At 43.9% G+C, this 25,377-nt stretch overlaps 1 protein-coding gene across 1 annotated transcript; it reads right to left on the minus strand.

Annotated features, from left to right (window-relative positions):
- Window positions 1-13,093: 13,093 nt before the first annotated feature.
- On the minus strand, window positions 13,094-24,262 carry ANKRD33 (ankyrin repeat domain 33). The gene is made up of 4 exons (XM_032211516.1): window positions 23,963-24,262; window positions 20,426-20,555; window positions 19,286-19,426; window positions 13,094-13,836 (listed from the first exon to the last, which is right to left on the minus strand). Exons 1-4 carry the CDS (start codon window positions 24,260-24,262, stop codon window positions 13,094-13,096), a joined length of 1,314 nt encoding a protein of 437 aa, XP_032067407.1.
- Between the last annotated feature and the right edge of the window lie 1,115 nt (window positions 24,263-25,377).

The raw sequence follows: 25,377 nt of genomic DNA on the forward strand, positions 1-25,377 counted from the left end.
GTAAGCATCAAATTAATTTGGTTAAGGTTAGAGAAAGCTTTAGGTAGCATACCCCTAAAGTTGGACTCAGCTGGGCAGAAGAAACCTTTACCTTTTGATCCACTTTTGAAATCTGTATCAAAACAATTCTTTAAAATGATCTTTGTCTTTCTGAAAACTAAGTATATTCTTTAGAGGCACCATTCCTTTGTCTAACTACCAAAACCAGAATGTACATCAAATAATAAAAACAATATTGGGGGTAATTTGCCTCAGGTGACTTTAATTTTCTTCTTTGAAGTTCTATCAAGTTGTGGGAATGTTTGAAATTTGAAGGCAGGGGGAAAAAAAAGAATGTTTCTGAGTCCATGAGGACCTAGTGTAGGAATTGGGTATGGCCAGTCTAGTGAAAAGAAGGACTAGGGGCAGTGGTGGGTTTCAATTTTTTTTAGAACCTCTTCTGTAGGTGTGACCTGCTTTGTGGGAGTGGCTTGCCAGCCATGTGACTGGGTGGGAGTGGCTTGTCAGTCATGTGGTGGGTGGGAATGGCTTGCCGGCCATGTGACTGGGTGGGCATGGCCAACTTGTAAAATGTAGTGAAACTCATTTAACAATGCTCTTGCTTAGCAACCAAAATGTTGGCTCAGAAACTCTGACCATGCAAGTCTTAAAGTTGTCAAGTTACAACAAGACCCTTGCACCCCTAACCCTTTAGAAAAAAAAGCCCCAGGGATGTTCAAACTTGACAGCTTTAAGACTTGTGGACTTCAACTCCCAAATTCCTCCTCTCGCTCTTCATCTTGATGATGTATGGACGGGTGGGGGGAGGGAGCTAGGGTTAGGTTTAGGGTTAGGGTTAGGGTTAGGGTTAGGTTTAGGGTTAGGTTTAGGGTTAGGTTTAGGGTTAGGTTTAGGGTTAGGTTTAGGGTTAGGGTTAGGTTTAGGGTTAGGTTTAGGGTTAGGTTTAGGGTTAGGTTTAGGGTTAGGTTTAGGGTTAGGTTTAGGGTTAGGTTTAGGGTTAGGGTTACAGCGCGCTTCTGTCGGCGCGCTGTTGGCGCGCTTCAGCTCTCATTCGTCGGCGCGCTTTTGTCGGCGTGGTTTTGTCATCGCGGTTTAGTCAGGCGCGCTTTTGTCGTTCGCGCATTTGTGGTAGAACCCATTTTATGATCACTCAAGCAGAGTTAAGCAAGGGTTAAAAGCCTAAAAATTCCTGAGGTAGGTGAGGCACATCACCCAGACAAAAGCCACATTATATCCAGATTTTATAGAAATTACCGTATTTTCACGCATATAACCCGCGGGCAATGTGCGTTTTTACCTACCCCGCATGCCCCCCCCCCCCGCGGGGTATAAAAGTGGGCGGGGTATACGGAAAATATTTTACACGACAGCAACTAGCAGATTAACTAAAGGGAGACGTACCAGTATAGCAGCGGCGAAGAGATTTCAGATTGCTCTTTGCAGCATCCTGAGTGGCAATAGCGCAGGGATTCGGCGCTGAAAGGCGAGAGCTTCTGGCTTTGGAGCGGAGCGAGCAGCCAACCCCAAAGCAAAGCAAATCCTCCCCACCGCGGCTCGGGTGTTGAATTTCATTGCTCACTGACTTGCGATTACATCATCAAACCCATCTCGAAAGGAGCTCGCGCTGCCTCCAGTCCCGCGCGCTTCTCTTCCCCGCGGCCGCCGAGCGGAAAAGACAAAGCGCAAGAAGGCACGCGGGGTGGCGCAGGGCCAGCCGAGGTTTGGCGCGCTCGCCGCGGCCGCTAAGGGGGGGAAAAAAAGTTGAGGCCGCCACCGCCGCGTTCGGTTTTGTCCCGCGCGAAGTCCGGTCGTGATTGTTCCCAGTATGGCCTATATTTTAAAAAGATTTCACATTTATTGAAGATAAATATCGGTAAAGGTAACGCGTAATACCATTGTAATTAGCAATAAAGTTTACATATAACGTCGATTGGTTATAATGGGGAGGTCCGATGGCTTAATCGTCGCGGGTTATATAAGAAGGCGGGGTGTATAAAAACTTTTTTACATAAATCTTGAAAACCTGCGGGTTATTTGCGTGGGCGGGTTATTTGCGTGGGCGGGATATATGCGTGAAAATACGGTACTTGGGAATTAATTCAAGCAATCCCATTGAGCCTAAAGCTGATTTGTCTCAGGGTTTTGTAATCAGAATTCATAAATATGGGATTGTGTTCAGGAGAATAAGAGTAGATGGAAGGGACACACTGCAATTCATCTGATTAGATACATAGAACACCATGTCCCAAAACTCCATTTGAGTTGCATTAGTCTTCCAATAAGAAGCACTGACCCAGAGTATATAGTCTAAAAGCCAACGATCTACTCTCCATTTCACTAAACAAGACAAAATAGATGGGTTTTGGCTTTTTTCTGGTAAAAGTTCGCCAAAGAAAGAAGTCTCTGAAGATTGTATCATATGCCAACAACAACAAATCATCTCTTAATGAATCAAGTTTATATGTAGCCCATGATTGACTGTTGACATGTATTGTTTTTGGCAGTTCCCTTGTTCTTGACTTACAGAATGTTAAACATGAAGAGGAAAAAAAGCAACGAACGCTGGAAGCTGTCTCATACCTCAATCTTACTTCCCCCTTGTTTGATTATCCTAATTCCTTTTGTCTCACTTTTCAATACCTTCAGTGGTGTAAATACCAGTCAAGGTGAAGGTTGCCTTGGGGTTTGCATCTAGTAATTTGGTTTCTTGTAGCTTGGACTTGATAACCTAGCCTGGGTGTGGGAGAGAAGGGAGGGAGAGAGAGGGAGGGAGTGGGGTGGAGAGAGAGGGTGGGTTGTGGTTCCCAGTTCTCTGCCCTAATGACCGGCTGGGTAGGCGTGGCTAGGTGAGTCATGTGACTGAGTGGGAGTGAGTGATGTCACCCACCCAGGTTTTGTGGCTCCCAGTGTTCTTTTTTTCTGTGGGAAACGGGTCCAATTGGCTCTTTTGAGTGTTTAAGGATGCAGACCCCTGACCTAGCCCTAAATGGCAGACCAGATTTAGAAACAGACACTGCGTAGATCTAAAGCTACTTTTATTAGAACACTATAGTAGCAAAATCTTGCAAGTCTGAATGTGCTTCCCTTCCTCCTACTTTTATATTCAGGAGGTGATGGGGGTGGGCTGGCAGGGTGTGTGTGAGGTTTGTCTGAGGCATTTTTGTAAACCAATTTCTTGGCTTGGTCTCAAATCTTATTGGCCTGAACATTGCTTTGTCAATTGATCTTTCTTCTGTCCTTCAAGGCCATTCTCTATACTCATTACACACTGTTACATTCCTATGAGACCACTGTGCCACTGTGGCTGCCATTGGTCCCTGAGAGCAGCTTATATATTCAAGCCCTTGGTGCCAGATAGGTCAATGTAGCTACGGCCTATAACTGACTTCTACGATTAGTCCTCGGTTAGCAAAAATAATTGGGACTGGGTACTCTATTGCTAAGCAATGCAGGCATAAAGCACAATATCACATGACCTCACTTGATTTACAACGGCAATTCTGACAATTCCAGCTGCGGTGGTTAGGTGACCATTAGGCACATTGGCACATGATTCCCACGTGTATTTGTATTTGTATTTATTTGTCTTGTATGCTGCCCACTCCCGAAGGACTCCGGGCGGCTCACAATAGACAAGGGAAGGGGGAAAACTAGATAAAGACAACACTTTAAAAACAAAACCGCAACATTCACAATTTCCATGGAGCTGGATGTTTCACAGGCCCCCCAGCCTGCTGGAGCAGCCAGGACTTGGTGGCTTTGCGGAAGGCTGGGAGGGTAGTAAGGGTCCGGATCTCGACAGGGAGATCATTCCAGAGGGCTGGAGCTGCAACAGAGAAGGCTCTCCCCCTGGGGGTCACCAGCTGACATTGGCTGGCAGATGGAATCCGGAGGAGACGTGCGAGTTCCTGCCAGCTTCCTTGCTGACTTTGCTTGTTGGAAGCTGGCGGTGCAAGCTTAAAATGGAAATCATGTGGCTATGGGATGCCGCAATTGTTGTAAATATCAATTGGTTGCCAAGTGCCTGTATTGTGATCATATGCATGCAGGGATACCACAAAAACTCCAACTTTGAGGACCAGCTGTAAGTCTCCACATTCAGTGCTGTCATTAACTTTGAATGGTCATGGCACAAATGGTGGTTAAGTGAGGCCATCCTGTTGAGTTGGTGGATGGGGGAATCCTTCTGTGAGATTTGGCTTGGTGCTTAGAAGACCTGCTCTGTATCCTCTGAATGCACTTCTAATATTGATCCCAAGGAGTGTGTGTGTGGGGGGAGTCATGAGATGCATGCCTTCCCTTTTTCTTGCACTGCATTTCTGGTTTCAGGATATTAATAACTCCATTTTAACCCTTGGGAAGACAGCTGAGGTACTAATACCACTCTATAAAGCCCTAATAGGGCCACACCTAGAGTACTGCACACTATAAAAAAGATGTTGGGACTCTAGAAAATGTGCAGAGAAGAGCAACCAGGATGATTAGGGGACTGGAGACTAAAACATATGACGAATGCTTAGAGGAACTGGGCATGGTTAGTCTAGTGAAGAGAAGGACATGATAGCAGTGTTCCAGTATTTGAGGGGCTGCCACAGAGAGGAGGGGGTCAAGCAATTTTCCAAAGCACCTGAAGGCCAAACAAGGAATAATGGATGGAAACTGACCAAGGAGAGATTCAACTTAGAAACAAAGAGGAACTTTCTGACAGTGAGAACAATCAACCAATGGAACAGAAGTTGCCTTCGGAAGTTGTGGGGGCTTTATCACCTGAGACTTTCAAGAAGAGATTGGACTGCCATTTGTCAGAAATGGTGTAGGGTCTCCTGCTTGAGTGGGGGTTGGACTATATGACCTATAAGGTCCCTTCCAACCTGTTAATCTGTTAAACAACTGTCCAAAACACATCTACGTCCCTGCCCCATACAGGCTGAACCCATAAAATTGGATGAATGAGACTTTCTAGCATCTCTCAGGATGGAATCCTTGGCTTCCCCCATTTTTCTCCCCTCCACCACCAGACACTGAAGGCGAACAAGGACAGGGTGTACTGAGCAGATATTTCCCACATCCATGTGCAGCACGCCCCCATCCCATATGTAGGCTCTGCTGGAGAAGGCAGCTAAGAAAGAAAACAGCATGGGAATGGAGATGAAATAATAATGAGGTGGCTCTCCTAACCTGATTCCCATTTTTGTACTTGATGGCTCTTCCCCAACTCCGAATATTAAAGGGTTGCAAACTGAGGCTCAAGGTTTATATAGCCTTTTGTTAAGATGGTTTGCTTTCATGGCAAACGACTTCCACAATTTCTCATTCTACTGATACTTACATTGCAATTGGTACTTGGAACAGTGGTGGGATTCAAAATTTCTGTGGGCGTAGCTTGGTGAGCATGGCAGGGGAAGGATACTGTAAAATCTTCATTTCCACCCCACTCCAGAGAAAGGTTACTGCAAAATCCTCATTCCCTCCCAATCAGCTGGGACTTGGGAGGCAGAGAATAGATGGGGGGTGGGGCCAGTCAAAGTTAGTATTTACCGGTTCTCAAAATTCCCGCTACCGGTTTTCCAGAACTAGTCAGAACCTGCTGAATACCCTCTGATTTGGAAGTATTCTATTCGTTTTCATTTATGCTTTTCAGAGGCCTATGATTTTTTGATTGCACTTTTATTGTAAACAAATTATTCAATACTATTCTTAATTCTGCTTACTATAGCCACATCTCTCCTTACATTCTCTTTTCAGGGAGTTCTTTAACCAGGATTTCTCATTTTAGATATCAGAGGAAATGTTTATATAACTAGGATACCTTGGCTGAAACCTGGCTCCTAAAGAAAAAAAGAGAAGCATAAGGAAGAGACAATCAGTTTATCCTTTAGTAATAAAACATTATTATTTAGAACACAACTAACTTTGGAGTGATCCATAATCACAAACTAAAAAAAATATTCTTTTCTTTACTTTCAGTCATTTTAATTTGCTCATTCTGTTTTCGGGTAAAATGGACAATTCCTTAATTGTTTGTGCTGAAAATGTGGAGGCATTAGAACAATGAAGTTGCTAATACTGCTAGGATTCTGGTAAATTTCCTTGATCAGAACATCACTTATAGGCTTCGCTCTCTGCTCCTTTCATCCTGAAACTGAAACAATACTACCACCAGCTTCAAGGAAATTAAAATCGTAGTTTTAGTCTGTATTTTATCCACATGTCCATCTATCCATCTGCTCCACATTATTCCCTTTTGGGTAAGCAACATAAATGCCAAGCACAGAAAAAGAGTAAGAATTAGTAAGCAAAGGAAATTAAAGGCAAGAGATGATTGGAAAGAAAAAGAAATCTACTTGTCAGGGTTCCGAGTAATGCATCCACCAAAAGCAGAACTTCGAGGCAGGTAGATTCCTCAAAGAACATGTTTATTGGAAATATCATTTCGGCACAGCTAGTTAAAATCAACTCTAAAAGTTCCTGAGATTTTCACCTAATTAAAAGAGCAAAGGTTCCCCCTCCCAAATGTCACTGGTCACATTGTCCAGTGAATATAGCTCCTCTCCTCCTTCAGCAACAACCTGTTGAGGTGACCTTGATTCCCACAGGAAAACTTTTTGTTTTGACTGTTAGTCGGTCTATTTCCCACGTCCCTTCCCCCTTTCAAAGTTCATGGCAATTATGAGGCAAGTAAAGACTTGTGCTGCAGTGCATCCTCAGGGACCTCCTAACAGTCTGTGCACTTTGAGCTCCATCCATGTCATATAATATATGTGGGTATATGCATAATTTTGCATTTTTTATTTATTTTGTCATGTTTATGTAGTGAATATTGGAGGTGGTGACCCTTTGAGAGCTGTATGCAACAAGACTTCATTTTAACATCTGATGATTAGTGTACATTCCAAGTGATAATAAAGTTATTTTAAGTCTCTAAGTTTAAATCTGTCTCTATTCTGTGTGTAGTATCCTGGGACACATATATTCACTCGTAAAAACATTGTTGCTTTTTTCATGTTCACATAGCTCTTCATATATTGCCTTTGGTTTATTTATCCCCCTCTTTGTCAGAGTCTCAACATCTCCCTCTAATTTGTTTTTTTTTTTCCTCTCATCCCATCCGTTTTGCCTTAATATATTTGTTCTGGAATCACTTCTTCATTCTCTCCATATGACCTACCAATACGACAAGGCAGTGGTGGGATTCAAATAATTTAACAACTGGTTCTCTGCCCTAATGACTATCTGGGCAGGTGGGGCTTGGTGGTCTGTGACTGGGTGGGCTTGGCCAACTCAAGGTCACTTAGGTCGATGGGCACTTCGCCTTAGCTGTTACAATGTAATAAGGGTTAACCGGAGAGGCTGTTTCTGTAAGCAGGGCAATACAGATTAGGCTAGAAACAACACTAGAATGTTTCCTTCCTGCCTTCCTTACAGGATTAGCCCTGTAAAGTGGAAGAAAAACCAAAAGGAGATTTCTTCCAACAATCGGTTCTCTGAACTACTTAGAAAGTTACCAACCGGTTCTCCCGAATAGGTGCAAACTGGCTGAATCCCACCACTGCGACAAGGCCTCGGGGAAGTCTCACAATCAGGGTGAGACTTCTCTGAGGCCTTGTGAAGGCCCACACTGGCCTGGCAGCTGCCTGAGCTAGGTGCACTTCATCGGCAGTGGGAGGAAGAAGATACTGAAGGTCAGTTGGGGCTGGTGGAGGGTGGCAGCTGTAGGTGGGCATGGAGGGCAGAGTGACCAAATGGATGGAGTGGAAGCAAAGGAGAACATGGCAAGGCAGAAAAAATATGAAGTCCTCGCCTAACAACCTAAACCAGGACTTTTCCAACAGCCATTGCTAAGCAGTGCAGTCTTATGATATTGTTCTGACCTAGGCTTGCCCAAAAAGCACGAAGCAGATTCCTGGTCCCTACAAAACCCTTTTTATTAAACGAATGTGAATTCCCCTCGTTCAGCAAAGGCCTGGTAAACCATCCTTCAAAGGTGAATTTATGACCACAGACCTTATCTAGCTTGGAAAGCTGCCATGTAAACATTTTCCAAATGAGGTGCTGTGCAAGGAAAGACTTGGCACAGAGTCTCTGAGATTCACGTACAGATCTTCACACTCCTGAAACGAATGAACGAATGAATTGTTTCCTGCAAAAGCCCATTCCCCTTTTGCTCCTCTTTTATTTCTTATGGGAGCAACCATTCACTATCCACCTGTTGCTTTACTCCCAAGTTGACCCTGATTTCTTAGCTGTTCTTTTCTTCTGGCATCTCTGCACATGCGTACACTGGGAATAGGCTTCAGCTGTTTCTCGGCCCCACTGCTGTCTAGCTCCAAAGGCAGCTGAGAACTGCCAGATGTTCTTGGCCCCATTTCTGCCTCCAATGCAGAGCCCTCGCAGAGCCTTCCCCATCCTCCAGGACTGGCCCATGTTCCTCCCCAATCTCCTCACTGTCTGATTATGCTGCCAGCTTTGTTGGCAGGCCACAACTGATATTTCCCTTAACAATCACTTTGCTTAGCATGGAAATTCTGGTTCTAGTCAGGGTCTTTAAACAAGGATTACCTGTATTTGCACCAGAGCTGGGGTGCCAATTTTTTTACTACTGGTTCGGGTGTGCATGATACTTCTGCCTCCCGCTGCCAATACTACCAGTTCGGCCGATCCGAATGTGTGGCTGAGCTGGGGGATGGGGGTGGGCCAAGCCTCCCACAATAGCCAACCTGATCCTGTTTTGTGGGGGAGGGGGTGTGTGTTCCTGCTTGCTTTTAAATCAGGGCTGTTTACCCTTGCAACTTTAAGACTTGTAAACTTCAACTCCCAGAATTCTCCAGACAGCTGAAGTCCACAGGTCTTTAATGTTGCCAAGCTTGGACACCCCTGTTCTCAATGTACTTTATAGGCCACATGTAGAGGAGATCAACACATTTTCATGCATCATTAAGTAGAAGAAATGATTCGACCCAGCAATCGGGCAGAGAACCCCTTTTTGAAGCCCTCCCCTGGCCACAGCAAAGTAAATGCTGGCCATCTTGTAGGCAGCCTGTCCTTTCTCACCGCATAAATTTAGATATATCTTTTGCCATTGTATAAATGGTGCATCTGTTGATAAAGTAGATATTGCACAAGACAAAAAAAATCGTTCTTAGCAAAACTTTGATTTTTATCATAGAAATTCTCCCCAACAGTGACATATTTTAATTTATTCCAGCTTAACATGTCCTGATTAATTTCAGTCCATATCCAACATGATGTAATTATTTTGAAATAACACTGAACTCATATTTTTCACAGTAATACCCTGTATTTTATTCCCCCCTCAATTTTAAAAATAGTTTTCTCCAGCAATTCTATATGATCTTCTAAATTTCTATTTTTGTTAACATCAAGAAATGATTTATTCTTATTGGCTGTACAAGAACTGGATGTAGGCTGCAGAGAAATGAAAGGTAAGCTGAACGTAGTTCAGAAAGTGAAAAAAAAGAAAGACAAGCCCCATGTTTTAATAAATAAATAAATAAATAAATAAATAAATAAATAAATAAATAAATAAATAAATAAATAAATAAATAAAATCTTCACATCTTCCCAGCAGTGACCTGCAGTCAGCTTTAGCCCAGGTGAGGCACTTTTTAGACTTGTGGACTTCAACTCCCAGAATTCCACAGCCAGGCATGCTCAGTTCCGATTTAAAGCGACAGCATTTTTCCCCCTTGCAAAATAAGTTTTCCCATTCTTTTTCTTCTCCCTCCCCCTCCTTCCTCCCTCTCTCCCTCCCTCCCCCCTCTCTCAAACAGACACACGCACACAGAGAACTTCGATCCCTCTCTCATTCACTCACTCTCAAACACAAACACAGAAGTTGGATTGGATATATTTTCTAAAGGCTTGAAAGCAGCTCCTTTGCCATACCCCCCCTTCCCCTGTTGCCTTCCGATCAAACTTTTTGAATTCCTCCCCCCTCCCCACATGCACCTTTTCCAGCTGTTTCAGAGACGATTTCAACTCTGCTTCTCCCTGCCCTGCCCTGCCCTCCCCTCTTGAAAAGCCAGAGCTCTGTCAGACTGAGCTAGTTGCTCCCAGAGAACTCTAAAAAGCCTCTAAAAATGCCCTCTACAGGAGGCGAGAGAATACGTGCCTCATTTGCATAAGGAATTCTTTGCTTGTTAACCCTTGCTTAACTCTTAAAAGGCGAAAAATTCCTTATGCAAAAGAGGCCCCTAGTTCTCTGGCCTCCTCCTAGTTAATACTGAGAGCAGACACCAAGCCACTGTGACTTGAAATCTGGTAGCAACTACCCTGGCTTTAATTATTTTAAGAAAATTATTTAAAATCCTTTCCTTTTTCTGAGGAGACTGGTGAGGCCCCCCCTCCCTTGCCTCTAGTGACTGCACGTCCCTGCTTCCCAGCTTCATAAATTTCTTGAACTTGGTAATAGCACATCCGAAACCAATCACTCCATTTCTCTACAGATGTGACCTCAGCTCTCAACTTGAGAGAAAAGATTGTAAGATCTAGCTGTGGTGGCCCTTTTTGTAGAGCTGAGATGGGCAAGTCTAGAGGGCCACTGGAGGCCTTTTTTCATATTTTAGGTGCCATGGTAAAGAATGAGAGGTAGGAGGGCACTGGAAGCAGTGGTGGGATTCTGTCAGTTTGCATCTATTCGGGTGAACCAGTTTTTAACTTTCTAAGCAGTTCAGAGAACCGGTTGTTGGAAGAAATCTCATTTTGTTTTTTCCCACTTTACAGAGATAATCCTGTAAGGAAGGCAGGAAGGAAACATTCTGGTATTGTTTCTAGCTTAATCTTTATTGCCATGCTTACAGAAACAGCATCTCCAGTTAACCCTTATTACATTGTAACAGCTAATCTATGATTGTTGGCCGGCTTATGCAAAACAACAACCGAAGTAGACCTTCCCCAACATCCAGAGTCTCTTTCCCTCCCCAGAGCTGTCTACATTTCTAAACAACGTTTTTTTCCCAATTTGGCTTTCACCTCCCTTCCCTCACAAGCCAACTTTTGCTGGCCTTGAAATACAGAAGAGATAAAGGGCATTATGAGCCAATCCATTTTCCCTCCAGCTGATCAACAGAAAAATTAAAACAAAACAAAACAAAAATTAAAGGCATACTGAGCTGCCATGGTTTCCAGAATGATAAAAATCCCCTACATGTTAAGGTAAAGGTTCTCCTCACACATATGTGTTAGTTGTTCCAGACTCTAGTGGGCGGTGCCCATCTCTGTTTCAAAGCCGAAGAGCCAGCACTGTCTGAAGATGACTCCGTGGTCATGTGGCTGGCATGGCTAAATGCCGAAGATGCACAGAACACTGTTACCTTCCCACCAACACCTTTCTGGTATTGTTTCTAGTATAGTCTTTATTGCCCTGCTTACAGAAACTGCCTCTCCAGTTAACCCTTATTACATTGTAACAGCTAAGGCAAAGCACCCATCAATGTGAGTGACATTGAGTTGGCCATGCCCACCCAGTCACATGACCACTGAGCCACGCCTACTCAGCTGGTCATTAGGGCAGAGAACCCATTTTTAAATTATTTGAATCCAACCACTGACTGGAGGGTAAACTATTTCCAACTCTCATTTTTTTTAAGTGGAAACTATCCAAAATTGTTCTGTTGATTTTTGTTTTTGAAGACCTGAAAGATCAGATTAAGGGCTGATCATCATGGAAGAAATCTATGTACTATATGTAGCCATTAAGAATTGACATTGATGTGACAGCACATAATAAATCAATTCAGAACTTTTTATGGTATGTGTGTTGAAATAAAGCATATGACCTCACACTCTACCTCTTACAAAAGAAAAAGAAAGAAAGAAAGGAAAAAAAAGAGAGGAGAAAAAAAGAAACACACTGTTGAAAATTACTGTATTTTTCAGAGTAAAAGATGCTCTGGAGTATAAGATGCATCTTAGATTTTCAGGAGGAAAATAGGAGGGAAAAATTCTGCCTCTGCCTACCATTCATGTGCCTAGCGTCCTTAGCCTGATCAGCTTCAGCACATTAGTTCTCTAGTTGTGACCGTGCGCATTGTGAGTCTGTGGCAATCTCTGCAGCCAGGAAGAGGATGCGCAGAGGCCGAAGGGTGAGAGGCCATTGGTTGGTCAGGGCTACACTCAGAGTATAAGACGCACAGACATTTTCAGCCTCTTTTTTGGGCGGAGGGCATCTTATACTCCGAAAAATACGGTAGCTATTTTGTTACTTGTTTCCAGCAATACTTTCTGGAACTGCTAGGGAGTTGCAGAATGGATGTTGGGGGATTCTCCCTGACTTAATTTAGAATATTATCTGGACAGCCCAGCAACTCTTTCTTTGCCCACCTAAGCGCTGGGGTCACCAAAGAGGCAATGCACTTGGGAAAATAATACACATTATAAGCTTATGCATCTTAAATGTAACTTTCCTAGGAAGAAAGAAAGTAGACATTGAAAAGAGAGCGACAGTGGTGAAATTCAAATTGTTTTACTACTGGTTCTGTGGGCGTGGCTTGGTGGGCATGGCAGGATGCTGGAAGGATACTGCAAAAACCCCATTCCCATCGCACTCCTGAAGGAAGGATATTGCAAAATCTCTACTCCCACCGCATTCTGGGGCCAGCCATTCTGCTGGTTCTCCAAACTACTCAAAATTTCTGCTACCGGTTCTCCAGAACTGGTCAGAACCTGCTGAATTTCACCCTTGGAGAGCGAGAGGGTGTTTCTTCCCAAACTTGTCCATTTTCAAGTTCTAATTCTCCCCATTTGCTTCTCTTTCACAGCTTTTTCACCAAAGCTTGAAAGGAAAAGACGCTAAGCATATTTTTAAGGTTCTTTTGAGGACCGGAGTTGGGATATTCCATGCAAGGGAGACATTAAATTTACACTCTCTCTTCTGTAACACCCACACTTTCTATCCTGAGGATTAGAGTCTATTACCAATATTGACTAGTAACTCTAGAATTAGTTCCTTAGCGTGACCAAAAATTGAGAAAGTATCCATAAGGGTGATGATATTTTTCTCAAATTACCCTGAGGCAGAGCTTTACTTTGTCTTTGGGATATCATTTTCTTCTTGCATCCCCAAACATCACAACTATTCATCTTTTCCTTTAGTCTTGTCTGGCTTCTTCTTGTTCCCTGCTGCTTCCTGAGCTTTCTTCTTCTCCTCTTTCACCTCCTTGTATCGCCATTTCGGGATCTGCAGTGCATTCTTGTTTTTAACCTTGGGTGGTTTGTTCTCTGCCGGAGTTGACTGGGGAGAAGACCTGCTGACCTTAATTTTTGGAATGGCGCTGTTGAATCGCAGAGGAAGGGACAGAAACTTCGCAATGGGACTAAGGGATTGATACGGTATCAGGGTTTGGGTCCTGAACTGGCTACTGCTGCACGATCTGCTGTTTACTGATTTGGCATCGGGATCAGGTACATATCGGTTGAGAATTTCTGGCACTGAGTGTCTCTGCTTGCCTACTTCCGGTGGGTCGTCAGGACAGAGCGTTTGACAAGCTGTGGTCATGAATGGGCTGGCCAAGGAGGTGGTCATGCGCACCATGTGATCCATCACCCCATCCGTCTCGGGGTCTTGCGGGAAACGGATGGTAAACATGGAGCAAATGTGATCAGTCAGACGCTTGGCTCTGGATTTGGTAGCTGTCGCTTGGGCCACCAGTTCAGGCAGTTGGGGCCACTCAGGCAAGTACTTGTTAGAGAATTGCTGGGCACAGGGGCGTTGCAAAAGGATTCTGATCCGCATGATAGCTTCAAAGCATCCAGTCAGGGCTGCCCACTCCTCTGCGGTCTTTCCTTTCACGGGGTCCACAGCAGCAACATCAGCTCCTAGGAGAAAACACACATGATGAGAGGTTCAGCGGTGTTTCATTCCCACATCCATGCTTGCTTACCTCCCCCACCCTCCTTGCTGCTGCCCCAGAAGTCTGGTTTTGGAGTTGCTTTCACCATCCCATTTTGAGATTCAAGGGAGGAGAAGCTGGACCCCTTTACCTACCCAAAAGCTGTTCTGCATCCTGTGCTAATTCTTTTTTTCCCCTCTCTCCAGGTGTATAGTTTTTGCACATCTGAGTTGTACATTGAGAAGAGAATCATGGATTGTAGCATTTCCTTGCCCACTTTTCCTTCTGAGGGCGAAAGCAGCTTCCACAGGGACATATGTGAACATGTATGTTTATATGTGAAAGTATGTGAGAGAGCATGTGTTATCACTAGGATTGTTATCACAGTGGAGAAGAACTGATGAAAAAAGAATCCTTTGCCTGATAGCATGGATTCAAGAAAAGAATAGATGCTATCGTGTTTAGAATTGAATAGCAGGCCAAGTTTCCTCCAAAGATTCCCATTAGGAAACCTTGTGGAGGTCATAAAATATAAATATGTAAACAATATTGTTGAAAAGATTGGGGATTCTTGTGGTTCCTGCCTGCAAGCAGATGGAAGAAGGTGTAAGTCTTTTAAAAAAAAATGACATATGGGCAGTGAGATCAAATGGAAGACAGAACTGCTGGTTTTTATCATTAGATGGATTGGGGAAGGATTCTAGAAGTCAAGAGTTTGATTAAGGTAGATTATCTAGTCCTGTGATGGCAAACCTATGGCACAGGTGGCACGCAGAGTCCTCTCTGCAGGCACGCGAGCTGTCGACCCAGCTCAACTCCACTGCATATGCGTATGTGCCTCCTGCTGGCCAGCTGGTTTTCAAGTCTCTCCTGCACATACGGGGGGGGGGGGGCAGGTGCATGCAAGAGACACATGCACATATGTGGGGGGCCATGAGGTCCTGTGTGCATGTAGGGGAGCAAATGCAGGGGGGTCACAAACGCATGTATGGGGGCAGGAGAGTGCGGGGGGTCACACGCACATGCGTAGGGGATGGATGCATAGGGGGTCGCATGTGCATTGCATTATGTGTGTGTGTGTGTGTGTGCATATGCGCTTTTGGCACATGGCAAAAAGGTTAGTCATCACGGATCTAGTCTGACAAAATTTCTATCAAAAACTTCTGCAGTTTCACCACATTTTACAAGTTGGCCATGCCCACCCAGTCACATGGCTGGCAAGCCACTCCCACAAAGCAGGCCACACCCACAGAAGAGGCTCTAAAATTTTTGAAACCCACCACTGGTAGGTAGGTAGATAGGTAGGATAGATAGATAGATAGATAGATAGATAGATAGATAGATAGATAGATAGATAGATAGATAGATAGATAGATAGATAGATATAGGAATAGGAATAGCACGTAGATGTATCACATTTTTCAAAGTATAAGAAACATCTTTCCCTCCCCAAAAAGTGGGTGAACATCTGAGTGTGTCTTATACACCGAATACAGCATTTTTGGCCTCCCGAAACCCGCCCCTTCACAAATAAGGAGAGGGTGCAGAGGGTTTGGGAGGCCTGCAAAGTGCTCCTGGTGGCTGGGGAGGGCAAAAACGAGCGGAAAATGGGCCATTTTTTCACTTGTTTTTGCCCCCACAGCCCCCAGGACACTCTACGAGCCTCCTAAAGGCTATGCATGCCCCCTTTCTTTGGCAAATGATAGATAGATAGATAGATAGATAGATAGATAGATAGATAGATAGATAGATAGATAGATAGATAGATAGATAGATAGATAGATAGATATAGGTAAACCAGGGGAACTTTCCTGCTATGCTCTATCTTCCCTGCTCTTGGGCTTAATAGCCCTTTCAGCCATCTCTCTCTGTTTTCTGCCATTTCTGGACAGCTGAAGTGAACACATTCTGAAAATGTCTAATCTCCTTCTGGCTCATGCAGATAGTGGGACTGAATTTAGCCTTTTCAACTTCCCTTGCCCCTTTGCTTGCAGTTTCTAACAGATGGTTAAATGCAGAGATCTAGTATCTTATGAAAATCATCACCGTCTCAGCAGCCCTGTGAATTGGGTAGCTGGGGAAGCGGAGAAGGTGCAAAGAAGGCAGGCTTCCTCCAAGTGGGAAATGAGGATCGTGTCCTCCAGCTGTTAGCCAGAACAGAGGCAAAGGGGGAACTAGCAAAAGGAATAGCAGCATGAAAATTGGCTTAGTTTCCCATAGGCCCACTGAGGGTAGAAAGCACTTAACTGAGTTATGGGGAAGAGATCACTCATGATGTTGAACTTGTGGTGATCCTATGACTGTTGGCTGGCTTATGCAAAACAACAACCGAAGTAGACCTTTCCCAACATCCAGAGTCTCTTTCCCTTCCCAGAGCTGTCTACATTTCTAAACAACATTTTTGTTCCAATTTGGCTTTCACCTCCCTTCCCTCACAAGCCAACTTTTGCTGGCCTTGAAATACAGAAGAGATAAGGGGCATTATGAGCCAATCCATTTTCCCTCCAGCTGATCAACAGAAAAATTAAAACAAAACAAAAATTAAAGGCATACTGAGCTGCCATGGTTTCCAGAATGATAAAAATCCCCTACATGTTAAGGTAAAGGTTCTCCTCACACATATATGTTCCCCTACATGTTAAGGTAAAGGTTCTCCTCACACATATATGTTAGTCGTTCCAGACTCTAGTGGGCGGTGACCATCTTTGTTTCAAAGCCGAAGAGCCAGCGCTGTCTGAAGATGTCTCCGTGGTCATGTGGCCGGCATGGCTAAATGCTGAAGGTGCACGGAATGCTGTTACCTTCCCACCAAAGGTGGGTCTTAATTTTCTACTTGTGTTTTTACATGCTTTCGAACTGCTAGGTTGGCAGAAACTGGGACTAATAACAGGAGCTCACTCCGTTACACAGTGCTAAGCATTCAAACTGCTGAACTGCCAACCTTTCTGATTGACAAGCTCAGTGTCTTAGCCACTGAGCCACCCAGTCCCTACATGTAGAAGAATATAAATTGCTCTCTATGCCCCCAATATATTCAACATACATTCTATGTAAAAATATAGATGTAAAAAAAATTACGTAATTAAAAATTTGAGGAGTAGCAGTATCAACAGTTTTCCTCTGATTTTTTTTTCTTTAAAAGGCTCTGCTGGTTGTGATCCTAGGCAACTGGCTGGGGGGATTCTGGGAGTTGATGTCCTCACCTCTTCAAGTTGGCAAGTTTGAGAAAAACTGTCACAGCAGGATAGCAACCAGGTTCTTTCCCCAATAGTTGTAATCATGGTATAATGACCTTGTATGTGGCTTCCTTGACCACAGGGCTGATTCAGGAGTTCTAGGCAGGCTACTTATCAGTATGTGAAACTGACTACAAATGTATGAAAGGCTTAGAGTTGGACAATCAGAACATTGTGTGTGTTGAAGTTGTTTTAACGCAAACCAAAGATGTCTTTTAAAAAATAAGTTTACATCATATTCTTATGCATACCAGTGCTGTGTGTGAGGTAATCTAAGGTGGTTCTGAAAAGTGTTGTCGGCATCTTCATATCCGGTCACATGGGTGGCAAGCCACTCCCATCTGGTCACATGGGCGGCAAGCCACTCCCACAAAGGAGGCCACACCCATAGAGTAGGTTCGAACAATTTTTGAAACCCACCACTGGTATGCATGTATGTATGTATGTATGTATGTATGTATGTATGTATGTTCCAGCATACCGTATATACTCGAGTATAGGCCGACCCGAATATAAGCCGAGGCACCTAATTTTACCACAAAAAAACTGGAAAAGTTATTGACTCGAGTATAAGCCTAGGGTGGGAAATGCAGCAGCTACCGGTAAATTTCAAAAATAAAAATAGATACCAATAATGTTTTTGAATATTTATTTCAAAGAAAAACAGTAAACTAGCGGTGTATTCAATGAAATACTTCACTCACCTCATGATGCTGATGTCCCGCTGTGATGATGATGTCCCGTGCAGCCGCGGGAGCGATGTCCCGCCTCCTATGACACACGGCACAGTGATTCCTATCATTGGATCACTGTACCAGAGGAGGTGGGACATCGCTATGTGGCTGCTTGCCATAACAAGGAGGAGGTGGGACATCGTTGCAGAGCGGCAGGAGGGGGAGGAAGGGGAATCGTAAGACAGCCCTGCATTACATTAGAACGTGAGGAGGGGGGATGGTGCGGTGCGCGCTGCGCGGCAAACTGACACAGAGGGAGGGGAAACTCACAGGGGCACTGGGCCATTCACGAGTGTCACCCAGCGGCATGGCCCCGCCCCTTTTTCTCCTCCATTTCGGGCAAATTTTTCACTGACTCGAGTATAAGCCGAGGCGGCTTTTTTCAGCCCAAAAAGTGGGCTGAAAAACTAGGCTTATACTCGAGTATATACAGTAACTCTGGAGCACCTTGAGCAATTTCAACCAAACTTGGTACACAGATAACTTACCCTCTGGAAAAAAAATACTGGGGGAGGGGTGGAAGACACCCCTGGGGTATGTGTGTGTGTGTTCCATCATAACTCTAGAACACCTGGCCTGTTAAGGAGAGCGAGCGCATCATCCAAGAGTGGCAATTGCTTGTGATGTCATGGGAGGGAGATGGGAGAGCCTGGGCCATTAAAGAGAGCAAGTGCGGCGTCCTAGAGCGCCAATTGTTTACGATATCAGTTCCTTAACAGCTTCCTCTGGAATGCCAGCCATGACGTTCGCCCTCCAGTGGACCAATGGGGAAGCATCTGATGGATTTGGGGCAAAGTGCCAGGATCATAGACAGGGCAGGAAAGAGGAGCACATGGGAGGGGGAAGGGAGAGGGCAGGGATGATGGGCATGGGAGTAGGGGGAAGAAAGGCCTCTCTCAATGGCTCCCTGTCAGACAAACGCTTCGATGTCTATAGATACCCGGGCGCCGGGTTATCGACTAGTTAATGATAAAGGTCTCTAAATTACGGCTCCTCTGCAATTTCACTATTGTGGCTACTCTTGAGCTATTTTTCATCCCATGCATGCTGGTGAGTAACAAAGAGAATTGCTTTTGCTATCCTGCACTGGTCATCTTATCATGAAATGGGGCCATTACCCTGAAATCCCCTGTAGAGTCTCTTTTCTGGTGTGGCCTAAAAACAACGAGGTTCCTCCCCCACCCCCTTAGCTTTATTTCTAGCATCCTGAAACAACAGCAATTTGGTTCTCTTTAGGGACATGGAAGAGAAGACTGTCTGGAAGCAATGTTTTGTTTTCTAAACTGTCCTTGAAAAGTACATCTCTCCCTGATATTCCAGTTCGTGGGGGGAGGATGTACATTTTCTCTCCTTGAAAAAAGAGATGCCCCTGATGTTTCTAACTAACTTTCTAAATACCAGACTATGTTAATTCCAAGAACATTAAAATCAACATCTGGAAAGTCAGTGGCAATTAATCGTATACCTGCCATGAGCAAGGCTGCAATGCAATCATTCTTCCCTCCTATTGCAGCTTTCATGAGTGCAGTCAGGCCTCTGTCATCCTGCATCTCAATGTCTACTCCTGGATAGTAATTCAGAAGATAGTTCACAATAGTAATGTGTCCTGTGTGGCAACAGAGAGAAAAAGGAAACCGTGTTAGGAATGCGCTGAGCTCTCCAAAGAAAGATTAACATCTAAAGGCAGCAATGATCACAAAGAATCTACAGTTCTACTCTAGGGGCATATTCTTCTCCCCCACCCTCATTTTGTGCAGATTCCCATCACTTTTGCTTTGCAACAATAACTAGTTCCTTTCCATTGGCACAAATCATCAATGTGCATATAACTGAACTGACTGACAAACCCCCTAATCTGAGATCCTTTATGGATCTCACTGGATTGGATTCACTGTCCTTAAAGTTAAATCCTATGGCTCCATACAATGGTGAAATTCAATTTTTTTTACTACCGGTTCTGTGGGTGTGGCTTGGTGGGCGCGGCTTGATGGGTGTGGCAAGAGGATACTGCAAAATCCCCATTCCCACTCTGGGGCCAGCCAGAGGTGGTATTTGCCGGTTCTCTGAACTACTCAAACTTTCCGCTACCGGTTCTCCAGAACCTGTCAGAACCTTCTGAATGTCAGCCCTGTCCTCATACCACTTTAAAATATCACACATTGCCTAGGTTGAAACTGAAGGAAAATGGTAGGGAATGCCCAAATAAATATCTTATTCTGCTCCTTTCCCACCCGCCCCCAATTAGAACCAGCTAGTGCACAAACTGGAAACTCAACCGAACCCACATATTCCCAAATGTACATTCAAAACCTACCCACACCCCTCCTTCCTGGTAAATGCATCCTATGACAGATGCAGGACATAAAGATCCAACTGTGATGTCCCGCCTCCCCATTAAATATTGTTCTGGATAGATAATGATTTTAAACAAGGGAATGACAGGAAGGGAAAGTCCCTTTTTTGTTTTTGCATAATTTGGAATTGTGTTCTTCAGCTTGCTGTTTTTAAAATACTGATCAAACATCCCGCCGATGTTTGAATCTTTAATGTTCTTTGAAGTCCCCTGTGTCTTGCCTGGTGTAATGAAAATAGTAACTTTTCCTACCTGCTTGGGCTGCCACCATAAGTGCTGTGTTTCCATCGTTATCCTGGTGGTTGACATCTATGTAGGAGCATTTACTGAGAAGAATGACAATATCTTTGAAACCCCGAAAACATGCTACCAGGAGGCCATTCTGGAGAGCAAGAGGGAAAATGTTAAGATTCCATCGTCCAGAGCACACAAGATCTTTTCCCATCCATCCTTTCAGGTTTTGAGGTCTATGATCCCATATATCTTGATGGCTGCTGCATCATCGTGGCTAACCCTCGTGCAATAAGATCATACTAGAGCCGTGGTGGCGCAGTGGTTAGAATGCAGTACTGCAGGCTACTTCTGCTGCCTGCCAGCTGCCTGCAATTTGGCAATTCAAATCTCACCAGGCTCAAGATTGACTCAGCCTTCCATCCTTCTGAGGGTGGTAAAATAAGGACCCAGATTGTTGGGGACAATAGGATGACTCTGTAAACCACTTAGAGAAGGCTCAAAAGCACTATGAAGTGGTATATAAATTTAAGTGCTATTGTTATTGCTACTTCTGAGCTTGTTCAGTGGCCAACTAAATACCATGCCATGTAGCAAAAATGCTTTTCCATCACTATCCCTGGTGGCTCTGTTCATCCCGATCCATGACAATGGAGATATGGAACTCTGGTTAACTGTGAGTAGAAAGAGGCAATCAATACAGGATGATGATATTAGCAGGGATTATTAGACATATATTTTCTGGTGTATAACGCACAATTTTTATATTGTCTACTATACCCTCCCCCCCAGATCCTCCCAGAGCACATAAGACAATTGGATAGCTTGCAAAAACCATAAGCTGCTTAGGGGGAGCCTCTTAAATCCTGGAGCATAGGGCTTCTCAGAGTGAATAATCAGAATGCAAAACACCTTTTCTTATACGAGTATAAGTGAGTGATTATTTTTCAGGAGAGAATGATGGGGCCTAGAGCAGTGGGATGAGCTGTTTTTCCTTGGTAGGAACTCCAGCTTCATCCTGCATTCCCCTCTTGGTATTTCTAAGATGTCTGCATGTGGAGGTGTTATTCTCTCATTCCAGGAAACACCGTGAAAGAAGAATGAAGGTGCAGCATGGTGAAGAAATGCGGGCAAGGTAACACGACATGTTCAAAGGAGAATGAAGGGTAGGGTTGGTGGCCCCAAGCAAGCATCCTAATCTCCTAAGAGCCCAAATCAAGTGTTGCATCTCTTCCAGTGGTGGGATTCAAAATTTTTTACTACTGGTTCTGTGGGTGTGGCTTGGTGAATGTGGCAGGGGAAGATACTGCAAAATCTCCATATCCTCCATATCATCAGGGACTCGGGAGGCAGAGAATAGATGGGGGCGGGGCCAATAAGAGGTGGTATTTACCGGTTCTCCAAACTACACAAAATTTCCACTCCTGGTTCTCCAGAACTGGTCAGAACCTGCTGAATACCACCTCTCTTCCACTTCTGTGTATAAAACTTGAAAATCGTAGCCACATAACCCAGAATTATGAAGAGAACTATGTCTATCTAGCAGCACAGACGCAGTTGACAAGAAGTATTCACTTTAATTCTTGGCTGAATTGGCAATGGTGGTGAAGATTACTATGAATAAATTCCACTCTAGGACTAAAATTTGAAAGTAATGGCAACTTAGGCCAACAATCTGCCCCAGATGACTTTACTATTCATTCAGCTGAATAAAAGGGTGTGTCTTTGTGCCATTCAGTCCTGCTTTCCCCTATCATCTAGCCAGGCACAAACAACATATTATCAAAGTTTGTTGATAATTGCTTCATGAAGCAGTCGTACTAAGGTAAGTTGAATACTGTGGAAAGACTGGATTCATTGATTTATTTTGAGAAATTACCAGCTACAATCCCTAGACTCTCAGTATAGTCTAATAAAACTTTATAAATAAAAATATCTGATAGTGAAAATATAAATTATAAAAGCATAAAATCATAAAATCTAAATACCACAGTACAGTCAAGCATCCTAAGTATCATGGATCATTGTATGTAGGTGCTCTGGGACAGCTCTGTTTTCAGTAGTTTCCAGGAGGCCAAATTATGAAGAGAGAAGCAACCTAAAACTTAGGAGAAATATCCGGATAGTCAGAACAATTAGTCAGTGCAACAATTTGCCTCCAGAAGTTGTCAAAGCTCCAACAGTGAAGGTTTTAAAGAAGATGTTGAACAACCATTTGTCTGAAATTGTATAGGGTTTCCTGCTTGAGCAGGAGGTTGGACGAGAAGATTTGCAAAGTCCCTTCCAACTCCTGTTATTCTGTTAGGGGCTAGTCCCAATTCAAAGGGGAAGTTGTCCCAAGTCTAAGAAAAGGTCCCATAGAAAAACAGAACACACAAGCCTTCTTGTAAAGGTACCTTGTGGAGATTGGGACTACTAGCAATTTCTCCTGGGATAAGCAATTGTGTCTGAAAAAGGCCAGAAGATACTTCCATGGCAAGCCATATTGACTTTATACACAATCACTAACACTTTGACTTGCCTTTGGAAGCTACCATAATCAGAATCACGTATCGGGATTGGAGCCAGGGGTGAAAGGCTAGAACCAGTAGCAAAAAATGCTAACGTTCGCCTGAACCGGTAGTAAAATAATGTTTTAAAAAGTGGGGGCACATGGTTCCGATGATTACGTAGATCAGCTGTGAGCGGCGGGATCATCGGATCCTCTTTATTTCACTTTTTATAGCATTTTTTTTCTTGCCAGTTCAGGCGAATAGGTAGGAGAAAAATGCTTTAAACAGTGAAATAAAGAGGGTCCAACAATTGCACGGCTCACAGCTGATCCGCACAATCATCGGAACAATTATTTCCCACTTTTTAAAGCATTTTTTTACTACCTAAACCGGCAGGGAAAAATGCTTTAAAAAGTGAGAAAAAGTTGGCTACGCCCACCTGGTCATAGGAACTCCCACCAAGCCCACAGAATCGGCTGCAAATTATTTTGATTTCACCACTGATTAGAGCCGTGATGGCGAACCTATGGCACACATGCCAGAAATGGCATGCAGAGCCTCTCTGTGGGTACCCGTGCCATCACCAGCTGGTCTTCACGGGCACCATTTTTTGGGCCATTTTCAGGCTGTTTTCCGGGCTCTTTTTGGCTCTGAAAATGGCTTGAAAAATGGCCTGAAATACATCCTGAAAATGGTCAAAAACCAGGCAGGTGCGTGCTGGCCATCTGGTCTTTGGGTTTCCAGCGCTCTGCCACACGCACATGCATGCATGTTCCAGTTTGGGCACTCGATGCTGAAAAGGTTTCCCATCATTGGATTAGAGCAATGGAGTAATATGTTCATGCCAGTGAATGCCAACCACAAATAGACCAATGATTCTGGAGCAATAGAAGTTTGCAGGTATTCTTCAAGTAATTGACTATGACTCCCTGTTAAGATCAGTAAAGCTAGGGATAGAAGACCTACAAAGCTGAACATTGTTCTAGTTATATCCCAGTTGAACTATACCATCATTTCATCTCCAGCTCACACCTGCTGTGTTAGATCAGGAAGGGGGTCTAATTACCTTTCCGTTGATATCCAACTCCATGGCTTCTTCCCTGGTCACCCCACTGTCAAGTTTATCCTGCAATAGCTTTGCATTGTTCTTGGCACAGCACCAGTACAATGTGACCGCTTGGTGCTCCTCCCTGTCAGATGGAGCACCTTCATAGTCCGGGAAGACGGAGTCATCAGAGAAGAGGCTCCAACTATCTGAATCGTTCTCCTGCCTTTCGTCCTCTTTATCCTCAAAGTCTAGTTCTTGATTGGATTTGCTTAGGGTGGGTGATTTGTTTGGGTCTCTTCCATTGTCGTCATTATTCATCCAGCCTGCTCACAGAAAGTAGCTTTTGATGTGGTTTTGGTGGCCCATCTTCTTCTCCCTGGAAAGGACTATTTCTGTTCTTGCCTTCTTTCTTAATTACACGCGGGGGATCTGCAGTGCAAAGGAGTTTGAGACAATTACACTAATATTTATTGTTCCGAAGGAATGGGTATATTGTATTGGTCATTTGCCCAATATTCTCTGTAATAAATTATATCCACAAAGTAAAATAAGCAGATATTCTGCTCTGAACAGAAACCGGGAACCATTGTAGTTTTCTATTTGGCAGTGGCTAAGATGGAAATACAGGTATAGTTAGTCCTTGACCTGCAGCCATTCATTTAGCAACAGTTTGAAGTTACAACAGCACTGAAAAAAGCGACTTGCAACCTGTCCTCACACTTAACAACCGTCGCAACACCACTATGGGTCATGCAATCAGTACTCAGGCACTTGGCAACCAGCATGTATTTATGATAACCTAAGTGGCTTGGACTCATGTGATCTCCATTTGTGTCCTTCCCAGGTGATTGCCAACAAGCAAAATCAATGGGGGTGGGGAGCCTGATTTGCTTAACATGCAATTCACTTATCAACCAGGGTGATCCATTTAACAACCATAACAAAAAAGAGGTAAAATCGGGCACGACTCCATAACTTCCTCGCTTAGCCAAGGAAGAACTGATACTGATTGTGACTGTAAGTTGAGGATTACATTTAGCAACTGCAGTTGGGACCGGCAAGTTGGCTGTTAAGCAAAGTCATCACTAGAGGAAACCGTGATCCTGTTTATGATCTTACTTCAGCTTTCCTTTCCTTTAGATCAAGATTGTGAGGACTGGTTGCAAAGTTACATGAAGTATCAATACCACTTATAATGCCTTGGTAAGGCCACACTTGGAATACTGCATTCAGTTTTGGGCACCACGATGTAGAAAAGATGTGGAGACTCTAGAAAAAGTGCAGAGAAGATCAACAAAAAATGATTAGGGGACTGGAGACTAAAACATATGAAGAACGGTCGCAGGAACTGGGTATGTCTAGTTTAATGAAAAGAAGACTAGGGGAGACATGAGAGCAGTGTTCCAATATCTCAGGGGTTGCCACAAAGAAGA

The sequence above is a fragment of the Thamnophis elegans genome, chromosome 2 (assembly GCF_009769535.1).
Source record: "Thamnophis elegans isolate rThaEle1 chromosome 2, rThaEle1.pri, whole genome shotgun sequence".
Classification (NCBI taxonomy): Eukaryota; Metazoa; Chordata; class Lepidosauria; order Squamata; family Colubridae; genus Thamnophis; species Thamnophis elegans.

Coding starts and splice junctions, on each gene's coding strand:
- ANKRD33 (XM_032211516.1), bottom strand. CDS start 24,262: ATGAATAATGACGACAATGGAAGAGACCCAAACAAATCACCCACCCTA. Junction 20,556..23,962: donor AGTTGGATATCAACGGAAAG/GTAATTAGACCC, acceptor CTTGCTCTCCAG/AATGGCCTCCTGGTAGCATG. Junction 13,837..19,285: donor TGCAGCCTTGCTCATGGCAG/GTATACGATTAA, acceptor GTTTTCTCCTAG/GAGCTGATGTTGCTGCTGTG.